Source organism: Morus notabilis, unplaced genomic scaffold (assembly GCF_000414095.1).
Source record: "Morus notabilis unplaced genomic scaffold, ASM41409v2 Scaffold702, whole genome shotgun sequence".
Classification (NCBI taxonomy): domain Eukaryota; kingdom Viridiplantae; phylum Streptophyta; class Magnoliopsida; order Rosales; family Moraceae; genus Morus; species Morus notabilis.
Genome location: NW_010365327.1, coordinates 294,081 through 307,815, shown reverse-complemented (window position 1 = coordinate 307,815; position 13,735 = coordinate 294,081). Strand labels below are relative to the sequence as shown.

General features: G+C 32.7%; 1 protein-coding gene across 1 annotated transcript in view; it reads right to left on the bottom strand.

The window, feature by feature from the left end:
• Nucleotides 1–3,195: 3,195 nt before the first annotated feature.
• Nucleotides 3,196–13,735, bottom strand: part of LOC21395911 (protein DETOXIFICATION 41) — a 17,472-nt gene continuing 6,932 nt past the window's right edge. The window contains exons 2-10 of the mRNA XM_010107866.2: nt 7,352–7,379; nt 6,762–7,024; nt 5,886–6,430; nt 5,361–5,447; nt 5,194–5,250; nt 4,720–4,958; nt 4,468–4,586; nt 4,051–4,137; nt 3,196–3,420 (exon numbers count right to left, since the gene is read on the bottom strand). Coding sequence (XP_010106168.2) covers nt 3,349–3,420; nt 4,051–4,137; nt 4,468–4,586; nt 4,720–4,958; nt 5,194–5,250; nt 5,361–5,447; nt 5,886–6,430; nt 6,762–7,024; nt 7,352–7,379 — 1,497 coding nt within the window. The 3' untranslated portion in view covers nt 3,196–3,348. The remainder of the gene's footprint in view (nt 3,421–4,050; nt 4,138–4,467; nt 4,587–4,719; nt 4,959–5,193; nt 5,251–5,360; nt 5,448–5,885; nt 6,431–6,761; nt 7,025–7,351; nt 7,380–13,735) is intronic.

Below are 13,735 nucleotides of genomic sequence, written 5' to 3'. Positions count from 1 at the left end.
AGTTGATGTAAAGCTAAATGTGCAGTAGGATAATAAACTCCGGAAAGTAAGTCAGTAGCATTGTACAAAACTTCTAGAAATTTAAAAAAAGACTCACCAATCTGTCAATCTGTATCGAAAATTAAAAGTTGATCGTTCTTACTGTTTACATACGTTGTGATAAACTGTGAATATGAGAGTGCAGCCTTCAACATTAAATAGGTGGAATTATACCTATGTCTCACGTCAGTTGGAAACTTTCTTGGGCGCATCTGACTGTTCCTGCAATATTGTTTGAATTTTTGGAGCCAAACTCCAGAACTAGATATGAAGGATATAGATTCTCTAATATTTGTTAGAATAGCTGAAATATGTTCAATTTCTGCCTGAACTACTAAATTGATTATGTGACACACACACCGTTGAGGAAAATTTTTTCCCCAAACATTGGTTTCAAATTATGTTTAAACATGTTAAAACTTTATCTTCTATCCTATAAAACCCAAAAATTTCCATTATTGTACCAAAAATAACTGATGCGTTATGAGGATATGGACATGAACGAAAATCTATTATTCTTTTTTATAAAACCCATTCATCATCAACATAATGCGTCGTGGCGCATAAATATCCAGTTTTATTGCACATCTCCCATAGATCAGAAGTACAAGATACAATAGCATTAAATGTCCTAAAATTATCAACAAGAGATTTTCTCATTGCATAAAACACTTTCATTCAATTAGAACGAGTTGTGTTTCTACTTACCCGTTTAAATTGCAGGCAGAAGGCTGTCTGTATGAATTTTTTGAATGACGCATCATCTGCAAAAGAAAGAGGTAATTCGGTACTAGCTAGAAATTTAGCTAGTGCCTCACAAGCATGTTGTTCATTGTATGTAAAATCTTACAAGCCTTGTGATGTGAGTGATAGTGTTTGTTGGCAGGAGTCCATACTCCCACTTTGGTGCAACGGTAGAAATAATTTCTAATGTTTATCCAGATGACCAATATCCTCACTCTTTTTATTAGAAAAGTGTTGTTTACAATACTTACATACCACACGAATTTTCATTTCACCTATTTTTGAATTTGGTCGGGGCTCCTCTGTGAAATGCTATCATGCAGGAGAAGTTCACAATCTTTTTTCTCTACTGCGTTCTCCAACTTCCTCATTGTGCACTGAAGCATTATCAATCGGGACATTTTTTTATTCGCAGTATTTTTTTTTTTTCGTCATCCGCTTCTAAACCTCATCGTTAAAGTCGTGGTTTTATTGTAAGAAACTTCTAGGTTAGGATTTTATGATTTAGGATTTTTTTGTTATTATTATTATTTTTAGTTTTGTTTCTGTATCAATTTGAATTAATTTAAAAATCTTTTTTGTGATGTGATGGTGATGGTAATGGCAAATCTACTCTTGTTAGGATAGATGCTCTAAAAGCATATATAATATAAACAGGCAAGTAAAGGTTGACACTTTGGTATATCAGTGTCAGTGTGTTGCTGATCTATTTCCTTCAAGAATGGAATAATTTTATCGTAGTGCTGAATGCAAAATAGAGACACCTATAAATATGGAATACATTCAATCTGTAAAATTATAGAATTCATATCTCTAAGTCATTGTGTGAAAAGAATTAAATTCAGTTTATGATGATCATTTATGGATTAGTCTTAATTTTGAATGATTAATGAACTCTCATCTATTAATTATGTCTTTTAATTTGTTAATGAGCGTGACTAATTGGTAATAAAAAATTTGACATGTTGGAGCCACAATATTGCGTATAGTTTGGAACATTAACCATAGACATGGAATTCACAACTTAATCATGAAGGGAAATAATATTCTCATGAGATACTTTGAGACTTGGGTAAATGAGATCTCAAACTCATTTGATATATTAGATATTGAATAAACCAAATTATATTTATAATTAGATGATAAACACAATTAGAGAACCAATGGTATTTTTAGGCTGGACAACAAAGTAATTAGAAATTTCACTAATCCACAACTTGAAAAACCTACTTTTTTTATGATGCAATAGAAATGTGATTATCTGTAAAAAAATTTCGAAATCCTTCATTAATTTTATCGTTAAAGACTAAAACTGAAAAAAAATCAAAATTCATGAAGTAACTTATTAAGAAGCAAAATTCAGATTCCAAAGTGACACAATGCTCATATTTCAAAGATTAATCTTGCCAACAATTCTTAGAAAGGAAAGGGGTCAAATTAATGATTTTCTCCCTAGAAAACAGATTTTGGTTTTAGAGATCGGCGACTTTGTTAAAAGTTTTTACAATGCGACATGACCTTGCGTGGGACAATGACTCCATTTGAGTTGTTTGGACTAAATTACGGTTGTTGTTTAAAGACATAAAAACGTATATACAGTCAATCTTTGGGAGAAGAATTGTATTTCTTGTTTCGTTTTCTTGGAGCTGTTTCTTGATTTTTTTTTTCCTTTAATTACGTTCAACAACGTAATGAGGAAGGATAGGATTGTGGTAAAAATCAGAATAGATAGTTATCTAACTGATTGATGTGGACTATTGAGATCATTTTTGTTTTGTTTTGTTTTTTTGTTTTTTGTTTTTTTATTGAAGGACTATTGGGATCAAGACTTGCACATTTTTCATGCAATTCATTCTCTAATTTTCATAATTTTCTTACAATTCATTCTCTAATCCGTTAAAGGTGAGTGATGATGTTTACAATCTGTAATATGTTTTTCTAGCAAATACGTGGAGGAACATTCTTCTTTCTTCGCATTACAACAAAGTTGTCTAAGCAAGAACTCCAAGAAAAAAAGACATATTTTGCTAATAACACCATTTGAATATGATTAATGGAAATGTTAACTCACTTTCAATATAAGACGGGATTAAATTTGCAATCTCCTTATAAAACCCTACCCCACTTAAACCCACTAATGCCAGTAGATCAAACGGTCTTCAGCGGACCAAGTTTAATAAGTTGATCTCACCAATGAGGTGGCTTTAATTGAGGTATACTCATTTCATTTCCATGCATTGACCCCAAAAATTAAAGAAAAAAAAAAAGAAAACAGTTGATTCAAGTTGTTTCCTTTTCCCAGTACAACTTTTCCAGCTCTTCACTGAGCATGAAATGCTTCATTGGCCTCAAAATTGTAAAAACAGGGATTAGTGATTACATAAAAGAAAAAAAAAAAGTGAAAAGGCCAAAGCGAGAAATAATTTTATGAAATTATGCAAATTGTGCAACCCCGACTTCTTTCTTTCTTTCTTTCTTGTTTTTTTTTTTTTTTAATAAAAAAAACGGAGGGCAACATTGACCGGTTCGTATGGAGGAGATGTGTGATCACCAATATCTAGTTTCCTATACGCCGGTCACCAAATCTAAGGTGGCTTCGTTTGAAGACCTTTTAACTCGATCAGCAGCTTTCATAACCTGCAAATTAAATGCATTACAATATATTACAACTTTTTTAATTTTAGTATCAATTTCATATTTGTCACTGGATTTTAAAACCTCTCATTTTATCCTTTAAATTTGAATAAATCTCATTCAATCCTTTTTATTAGAAATTTAGTTAAAAAGCAACGGAATATGAGAAGAGTTAAGTAAGCTCATGTAGTATTTTTTTTATTAAAAAATGATTTTCAAGATGGGGATAAAACCCCATTATTTATAAAATGGTGGGTGTTATTAGGTTAAGTCTCATTTACCCACTTAGCCAGCCTACCTTATGTGAGTAGTGGGGTCTTAATCCTATCGTGATATATATGAGTGATATTTTCTATTTGTTCAACATATATTCCACTAAAAGAGCTTAGGTGAGACTAATTTCATTCTTTCTGTTTTAAACAAAAATTCTAGCATAATGGGTTAAATAGGACTAATTCAAAATTCAATGTATAAAATAAGAGTTTTTAAAATTTAAAGACAAAATGAGAATGATCCTAAGTTTCTTTTTTTTTTTTTTTAAAAGAAAATAAGTGATGTTAAAGTTGAGGAGCACATGTAAAAGTAATCCATAATTTTGTGATATATGGTCCTTTAAACTACTTTTCAAATTACCTCAACATCCCAGTTTGTTCTAGCAGTGAGAATAATCAGAGTTACGGTTTGTAAAAAAACTCCAGTAACCATTCCCCACCAAATCCCCTGAAAGTTGCCAAAAATAACATTAAATAAAATAAAATCAGATATTACCATCTTTCACAACTTTTACTTTTACCGACGAGTCTATTGAGAATCCAACTTTTGTTTAAGGGTCCAAAACAAGAATTCTAATATTTCCTTTTGTTGTATCCGTAAGACTGAAAACACTTGTGCTGATAGAATCGCTAAATGGGTCTTGATGTCGGGTTCTTCGGGGTGCTTTGATCTTGAGGAAGTAGCGCTTTCTGTAGCCACCATGCCCTAACCATTTTTGGCTTTCAATAAAGACTTTTATTCAGGAAAAAAAAAAAAAAAGAAAAAAGTCCAACTTACAGCTACTCCAAGACTAGTTTTGAAACCAAGAACACATCCAATAGGGAGACCAATAACATAATAAGCTGTCAGATTAACATATGCCACTACAGATTGCCATCCACTTCCAATGGCCACACCTGGAAAAAAAAAAAAAGCCACAAGAAAAAGTTAATATATGAGTTAAAAAAGAGGCCAACATATTTGCAATTTCTGTTTATTTACTTCTAATTATGGATTACGGTACTAGTGAAATTACTAATTAGTTGTCACCTGAGAGTATAGGTTGAATTCCGTTCAAGAAAACAGACATGGCTAGCAATGGTGTCAAATTGGACACTGCATCTATAATTTCTAGATCACTTGTAAAGAGCTTGCTTAATCCGATCCGAAAAATTAAGACGATCGCGCTGAAGATTGTACTGATGAAGATGCTGTTACCATTTACTACCAAGACTGAAAATTTTGCTACCTTTGGATGGCCTGCTCCTAGCTCATTACTGATACGGACACTGCAATCACCAAATATTTATCTTATTAGTTTTGTCTTTTTTTTTTTCTTTCAATTCAGACGAGTCAACTTAATTAAACATGATAATAACTGATAATATCAATGTCTCCTTTGATCGTTTATATAAGAAAAAAAAAAAAAAAAAAAAAAAAAAAAAAAAAAAAAAAACTCAAAGACATATTACGGAGATAATTTAAGATTTTAGATTCTTCAATGGATTATAATTTACCACTAACCTGGCCGCTGCGCTTAGGCCCAACATGAAACACATGTCCCAGTTCAAGTAGTTCATGCTGTATTTTTACCAGACCAGACTAGAAGTTGTTAACTTTGCTTAGAAAACTTTGGGAAATACAAAATGAGAGAGAAGATATATAAGTGAGTCTTGAACATGGGTACATACCAAATAGAGATGGAGTCTAAGGCGATTGTAGGATTTGGAAGCAGTCCTGATATGAGCACTAGTCCTTGATTATACCATACCTCCAAGCTGCACAATTCATACCATCAAATCATTCTCATTTGTTAAATATTTAAAAAAAAAAAAAAAAAAAAAAACACTTATACGTATATTTTGAACCCCTATGCGTAACCATAACAATTTTTTGTATAAATTACGCCCAGTAGCACTTATGACGAATACGTGTGAATTAGGCTAAATGTCATTTTTAAAGTCTAGTTTTTCGCACGTACTATTTTTATGTGTAAATTAGATTATAATATTTTCACGTAAAGGACATATTCGAAAAGTAATATTCCTCTAATTGATCTTGATGTCTAGTTATTTACGAATAGTCGAACACCACTTTTATATGTAAATTAGACACAAAGCATTATATAGACGTAGTTATTCGAGTACCAACTCCCTATGAAAGTTGGTGTTGCTCTAATTCACCCAACTTTTTCATAGTCAAATTTATAAACATACCACAACATGACAGCAGAGGAAATGGTGAGCTTGAAGTAAGGCCAAATACCGGTGAAGGCTTTCGAAGAGAAGCCAGTCCAAGTCTCCTTACACTTTGGGCTGAAGAGAATGTAAAGCCCATTGGTGATGACCAGAAGCCACCATGAGAAGGAGAGGGTGAGCCCGGCCCCAATAAGCCCAAGCCCAAGAACATCAACGACAACCCAAGTGAGCAGAATGTGGAGCAGGAAAACCCCAACGGACATGTAGGCAAGTGGGTTAACAATATTCTGGGCCTGAAGAAATCTCTGCATGGGACAGCTCAGAGCAAAGGCGTATATCTGAAGTATCAACGTCCTAGCGAAGATCTGGCCCTGCTCTGATATCGCCTCTGATTGGCCTATAGCAATAAGAATGGGTCCCGCGAACCAGTAAAGGAATGTGAGAAGAATTGCGGCGCCCAAATGCAAGATGATCGCTCGCTGGCATATGATCCCCATTGCAGCGTACTGTTTGGCTCCGTAGGCTTGCCCGCACACAGTCTGCACCGCGCTCGCCATACCAATCTAATGTGTTTTCAAAGAACACAAAGGAAAAAGAAAAGACAAGTTAGCAACTTCCTTTAAAAAAAAAAATGACCATAGACAAAAAAAAGTATGCATTTTCTATCGGTGGGGCAAATTTCTAACTGTTAGATGTGTCATTATATCAAAATAAAATAAAAAAATCACAAAACTAATAGATTTGATACAAATCGGATGGTTTTAAATAATCCCACCAGTAAGTTATTTTTTAATACCTACCCTATAATTTTCTATACCAGTTATAGGGAAAAAAAAAAATGTTAAAGCACATAAATATATGTTACCAAGCAAGACGGAATAGGCAGTAACCCACCATTATACCATAGGCAAGACCTTGGATTCCAACGCTAGCGATGGAGGCGCCGGCGAGCTCCAAGGCGCTGAGGTGGCCGCAGAACATGAGGGTGACGAAGGTGAGCATGTAATTGAACTCAGAGACCACAATGGAAGCCCAAGAGAGTATCCAAAGGAGCCTTGACTCCCACGTGGCAACCGTAAACCACAATCGGACGGCCAGGGGCTTGCTCTCAAAAACATCCTCGATTTGGCGGGACGACAAGTCCGAGATTCGAGCATGTTCAAGTGAGAGATCATTCTCAGGTGATCCGTTTAGCAGTGAGACCCTAGAGTACTGGTACGCCTCAGCCATGGTTTTTTTGCCTTTTAGGTGCAAGACAACGTCGTACCTCCCAGAATGAGAGACTTGACTTATTTGTGTGTATTGGGATGAAATAATTAGTAAGCTAATGCGATTTCATATATAAAGAGAGGGTTATATAGGTTATTAATCAGGTACCTAACAGTCAATCCATGTTGATCATTACTTACTAGTTTTAAAGACCAAACATATTGGTGCTTTACGGACAGTACACATAAATTAGGTGAGTTTGAGATACAAGTAATTATTGTACAATTTCGTATTGAAAGGGTGCTAGGTAAAGATACAATTTCAGAAAAGAAAAAAAAAAATTAACATTGTTTCAGCAACTATTTGTTATACATAACAGCTGAAGAGAGAATTAGTAATGGTTTATCTTCTTAGAACCTAACAGAGAAGCTCCTAAAAAACACAAAATATAATGATCGTTGAAATAATTAGCTATAATAGTAAAGAAAAAAAAAAACTATACAAATTTATTATATAAAAAAATGTAGGAAAAAATAATTTTACTCGATTTAAGTAATGTAATCATAAGATAATTTGTCTTCATATTTAATTTAGTCATTTTTACCATATACATAATCGTTACTTTTGAAGGTTACAACACTTCTAATATTACAGCTTAACAAACAATCAATTGTTTCTCACTACAATTGCATTTTAACCAAACACCGCAGAGAACAATTATTTTAAAAGCTATAGCAATACCGAATTGGTCCATATATAGAAATTGAAATAATTAACTTCTCATCTTTTTAACTAGTTAGATACCTAATGGCCTCGAATTTTGCTTTTGTTTGTCAATTTGTTTATTTTCATTTTTTTTTCCTAGTACATTAAAAGGAAGAGAAGAGATTAGAAGAGAGATTTTGGAGAAGAAAAAGAAACGTTGGGTTCTTTAGTAAACAGTTGCTCTCTCCAATCCCATCCAAGGTACCACGCTGGTCATCATTATTCTAGTTTCCATCAGCGGCTGCATTTTGTGGTCTCAGTGGAGTGTCTCCAGAAGGAGGCCTTAAATTTCTCCCATCAATTTGTTCTATGGTGGCCACCAAGTGTTGGACCATATCCGTCAAGGAATTCAATTGTGCTTGCATCTACATTGGGTTTGGCTGAGGCGCGTTTGGGGCTGGAACTTCTTCATTCCCAACTACAGGTTAATTCTCCAGATTAGGTTGATTCGCACCCCTTCCTCCATTAGCCTGATTTGGCTTGATTCATGGTGTTATCATCAATTTGGCTGCCTTGATTCGCATCGTTGCTTATTGTTCTTCTTCGAGGCATGGCTTCAGATCGTTTTTCTCATTAAAATTCTTAACGCAAACCAGAGATTCTAGGTTCGGTTCCCAGTGGAATCGCCAATTGTTGACGGTGAAAATTCGTTAACAGAATAATAGCAAATTTCTAGACAGTTTGCACAAATTAAATGAGATAAAACACAATTATAAGCGAATTTAAATAAGAACACATAGAATTTATAGTGGTTCACCCTCGATTTGAGAGCTATATCCACTGCGGGGATGAGAGAAATCTCACTATCTTTGTAGGAATTACACGCACTAACGCTCAGAATGAGACTTAAAGATTTTTTGACATATAATCTCTTATTTATACCTTAAGTCACCGCCCCTGCTTGTTTCCCTATTCAAATTTAGGGATATTTTCCTTAGTTTTTTGGAATAGTTTTTCAAAAGATAGAGATCACAATCAATCAGGAAAATTCTTATTTGAATTTCATATTTTTAGATTATAAATAGTAAATCTCGGAAGAAATCCTTCAGATCTTTACCTTTACGTAGCCTAGTCTCCTGTACCAACAATTCCCTTACTTTCTTCGTTAATGCCCGTGATTGCAGTCAACCTCATGTCCTCTTCTTACAACGGTCGATCTCCTACTCATATCAGATGTCTCCTCATAGCGGTTGCCTCCTAGGAAACTGTTTGCTGACGTGGCTTTTAGGCCTGAGTAGTTCTTAACCATTTAATGCTCTTCTTTATGGTCTGCAGGCCCCATTTAGGGTCTTATTTAAGATTTAGCATTTCACCTTACAACATATATATATATATATATATATACACATACGTATGTGTGTATATATATAGTTGAAAGGTAAATAATATGAGAAATAAAAAAAGTACATGCACTAATCTACACTCAAATGGGACACACAAACTAAACCGAAAGGCGGGAAAACCATAATGAAATCTCAAAAGTTTGTTTATGGTTTGGGTGATAAAATGTTTTAGATATTTGATTTTATCTATCATTTGATCAATATTTATTTATTAGCTTGTCCTTAAATTGTCGTATCTCATTTGAGCGTTGACTAATTGATTTTCAACTACATGAGTGAAAACCCTTTTGCATTAAAATATTTCCGATACCCATGAGGTAAATGGAGTTGAGACATTTTCTTGAAATTTTACAGGTTCGATACGTACATTTTTTCTGGGCATGCCTGCAAAAAAAAGGCCTCAAAATGAAAAAAAAAAAAAAAAAAAAACGATGTATAAAAGCCCCTGGCCCGCGTAGTGGGGCGCCCAGGGGCCGGGATGGGTAAAAAATTTACATTTTTATTTATATTTTGTATTCTCAAATTAGTACAAAATTTTTAGGAATTAATGCAACAAGCGGCACCATTATTCGATGAATATTCTATTTTTTATGATTTTATTAATTTTTCATCTTCAAAAACTAAAATAAAATAAAAATGACGTCAAAAAATTCTAAACTTTTGCAGACACAGTCCCTACATTTTTCTGGGCATGCCTGAAAAAAATGGCCTCAAAAAATGACAGAAAAGTAAAATGATGTCAAAAAGCCCCATGGCCCGCGTAGTGGGGCGCCCAAGGGCCGGAATAAGTCAAAAATTTAAATTTTTTATTTATATTTTGCATTCTAAAATTAATACATGATTTTTAGCAATTAATGCAACAAGCGACACCATTTTTTGATGAATACTTTACTTTTTTATGATTTTCTTGATTTTTCATCTTTGAAAAATAAAATAAACTAAAAATGACGTCACAGAATTATGAAATTTTGCAGGCACGATCCTTACATTTTTCTACGCATGCCCGCAAAAAATGACAAAAAAAGTAAAACAATGCCAAAAAGCCCCCGGCCCACGTAGTGGGCCGCCCAGGGGCCGGAATGGGTAAAAAATTTACATTTTTATTTATATTTTGTATTCGAAAATTAATATACGATTTTTAAGAATTAATGCAACAAGCGGCACTATGTTTTGATGAATATTCTATTTTTTATGATTTTGTTTATTTTTTCATCTTTGAAAAATAAAATAAAATAAAAAGACGTCAAAAAATTGTGAAATTTTGTAGACTCGATCCTTACAATTTTCTGGGCAGCATGCAAAATAAAAAGTCGTCAAAAATGAAAAAAAAAAAAAAGAAAAACGATGTATAAAAGCCCCCGACCTGCGTAGTGGGGCGTCTAGGGGCCAGGATGGGTCAAAAATTTAGATTTTTATTTATGTTTTACATTCTAAAATTAATATACGATTTTTAGGAATTAATGCAACAAGTGGCACCATTTCTTGATGAATATTATATTTTTTATTACTTTCATTATTTTTCGTCTTTAAAAAATAAAATAAAATAAAAATGACGTCACAAAATTATGAAATTTTACAAACACGATCCCTACATTTTTCTGGGCAAGCCTGCAAAAATGACAAAAAAGTAAAACGCTGTTAAAAAGCTCCGGGTTGGCATAGTGGGGCACCCAGGGGCCGAGATGGGTCAAAAATTTACATTTTTATTTATGTTTTGCATTCAAAAATTAATATACAATTTTTAGGAATTAATACAATAAGTAGCACCATTTGTTGATGAATATTCTATTTTTTTTATGATTTTCATTATTTTCTGTCTTTGCAAAATAAAATAAAAATGACATCAAAAAATTATGAAATTTTGCAGACACGATCCTTACATTTTTCTAGGCATGCCTGTAGAAAATAGAATAAAAAAATGACAAAAAAAAAAGTAAAACGCTGTCAAAAAGCCCCCGACCTGCGTAGTGGGGCGCGCAGGGGCCGAGATAGGTCAAAACTTTACATTTTTATTTATGTTTTGCTTTCTAAAATTAATATACAATTTTTAGGAATTATTGCAACAAGCAGCACCAATTTTTGATGAACATTCTATTTTTTTATAATTTTCTTTATTTTTCGTCTTTGAAAAATAAAATAAAATAAAAATGACGTCACAAAATTATGAAATTTTGCTAACACGATCCGTACATTTTCTGGGCATGCTTGCAAAAAAAGTTCTCAAAAAATTATAAAAAAAGTAAAACGCTGTCAAAAAGCACCTGGCCCACGTAGTGTTGCACCCAGGAGCCGGAATGATTAAAAAATTTACATTTTTATTTATGTTTTGCGTTCTAAAATTAATTTATAATTTTTAGGAATTAATGCATCAAGATTCAAGAGACACCATTTTTTATGAATATTCTATTTTTTATGATTTTCTTTATTTTTCTTATTTAAAAAATAAAATAAAATAAAAATGACGTTAAAAAATTATGAACTTTTGCAGACACGATCCTTATATTTTTATAGTCATGCCTGCAAAAAATGGCTGAAACAATTATAAAAAAAAAGTAAAACACTATCAAAAAGCCCCCAGTCTGCAGACTGGGGTGCCTAGGGGCCGGAATGGGTCAACAATTTAGATTTTAATTTATGTTTTGCATTCTAAAATGAATATACGAATTTTAGGAATTAATGCACCAAGTGACACCATTTTTTGATGTATATTTTATTTTTTACGATGTTCTTTCTTTTCCGTATTTGAAAAATAAAATAAAATAAAAATGAAGTAAAAAAATTAAGAAATTTTGCAGACACGATCCTTACATTTTTCTGAGCATGCCTGCAAAAAAAGGCCTCAAAAAAGAAAAAACGTTGTATAAAAGTCCCCGGTCCGCGTAGTGAGGCACCCAGGGTCCGGGATGGGTCAAAAATTTACATTTTTATTTATGTTTTGCATCTAAAATTAGTACACAATTTTTAGAAATTAATGCAACAAGCGGCACCATTATTTGATCAAAATTCTATTTTTTATGATTTTCTCTATTTTTCGTCTTCAAAAAATAAAATAAAATAAAAATGACGTCAAAAAATTCTAAAATTTTGTAAACACGATCCTTACATTTTTCTAGGCATGCCTGGAAAGAATGACCTCAAAAAATGGAAAAAAGGTAAAACGCTGTCAAAAAGCTCCCGACCCGCATTGTCGGTCGCCTAGAGACCGTGATGGGTCAGAAATTTACATTTGTATTTACCTTTTACATTCTAAAATTAATATACAATGTTTAGGAATTAATAATGACGTTAAAAAATTATGAACTTTTGCAGACACGATCCTTACATTTTTATAGTCATGCCTGCAAAAAATGGCTGAAACAATTATAAAAAAAAAAGTAAAACACTATCAAAAAGCCCCCAGTCTGCAGACTGGGGTGCCTAGGGGCCGGAATGGGTCAACAATTTAGATTTTAATTTATGTTTTGCATTCTAAAATGAATATACGAATTTTAGGAATTAATGCACCAAGTGACACCATTTTTTGATGTATATTTTATTTTTTACGATGTTCTTTCTTTTCCGTATTTGAAAAATAAAATAAAATAAAAATGAAGTAAAAAAATTAAGAAATTTTGCAGACACGATCCTTACATTTTTCTGAGCATGCCTGCAAAAAGAGGCCTCAAAAAAGAAAAAAACGTTGTATAAAAGTCCCCGGTCCGCGTAGTGAGGCACCCAGGGTCCGGGATGGGTCAAAAATTTACATTTTTATTTATGTTTTACATCTAAAATTAGTACACAATTTTTAGAAATTAATGCAACAAGCGGCACCATTATTTGATCAAAATTCTATTTTTTATGATTTTCTCTATTTTTCGTCTTCAAAAAATAAAATAAAATAAAAATGACGTCAAAAAATTCTAAAATTTTATAAACACGATCCTTACATTTTTCTAGGCATGCCTGGAAAGAATGACCTCAAGAAATGGCAAAAAGGTAAAACGCTGTCAAAAAGCTCCCGACCCGCATTGTCGGTTGCCCAGAGACCGTGATGGGTCAGAAATTTACATTTGTATTTATCTTTTACATTCTAAAATTAATATACAATGTTTAGGAATTAATGCAACAAGCGGCACCATTTTTTGATAAATATTCTATTTTTTATGATTTTTTTTTTATTTTTGATCTTTGAAAAATAAAATAAAATAAAAACGACATAAAAAAATTATGTTACAGACACGACACGATCCTTACATTTTTCGGGCCATGCCTGAAAAATGACCTCAAAAAATGACAAAACAAAGTAAAACGCTGTCAAAAAGTCTCATGCCCGCATAGTGCGGCGCCGACTGGCCGGGATGGGTCAAAAATTTATATTTTTTTATATTTTACTTTCTAAAATTAATATACGAATTTTAGGAATTAATGCACCAAGCAATAACATTTTCTGATGAATATTATATTTTTTTATGATTTTCTTTATTTTTCATATTTAAAAAATAAAATAAAATAAAAGCGAAGTCCAAAAATTTATAAAATTTTGCATACACTATCCTTACTTTTTTCTCGGCA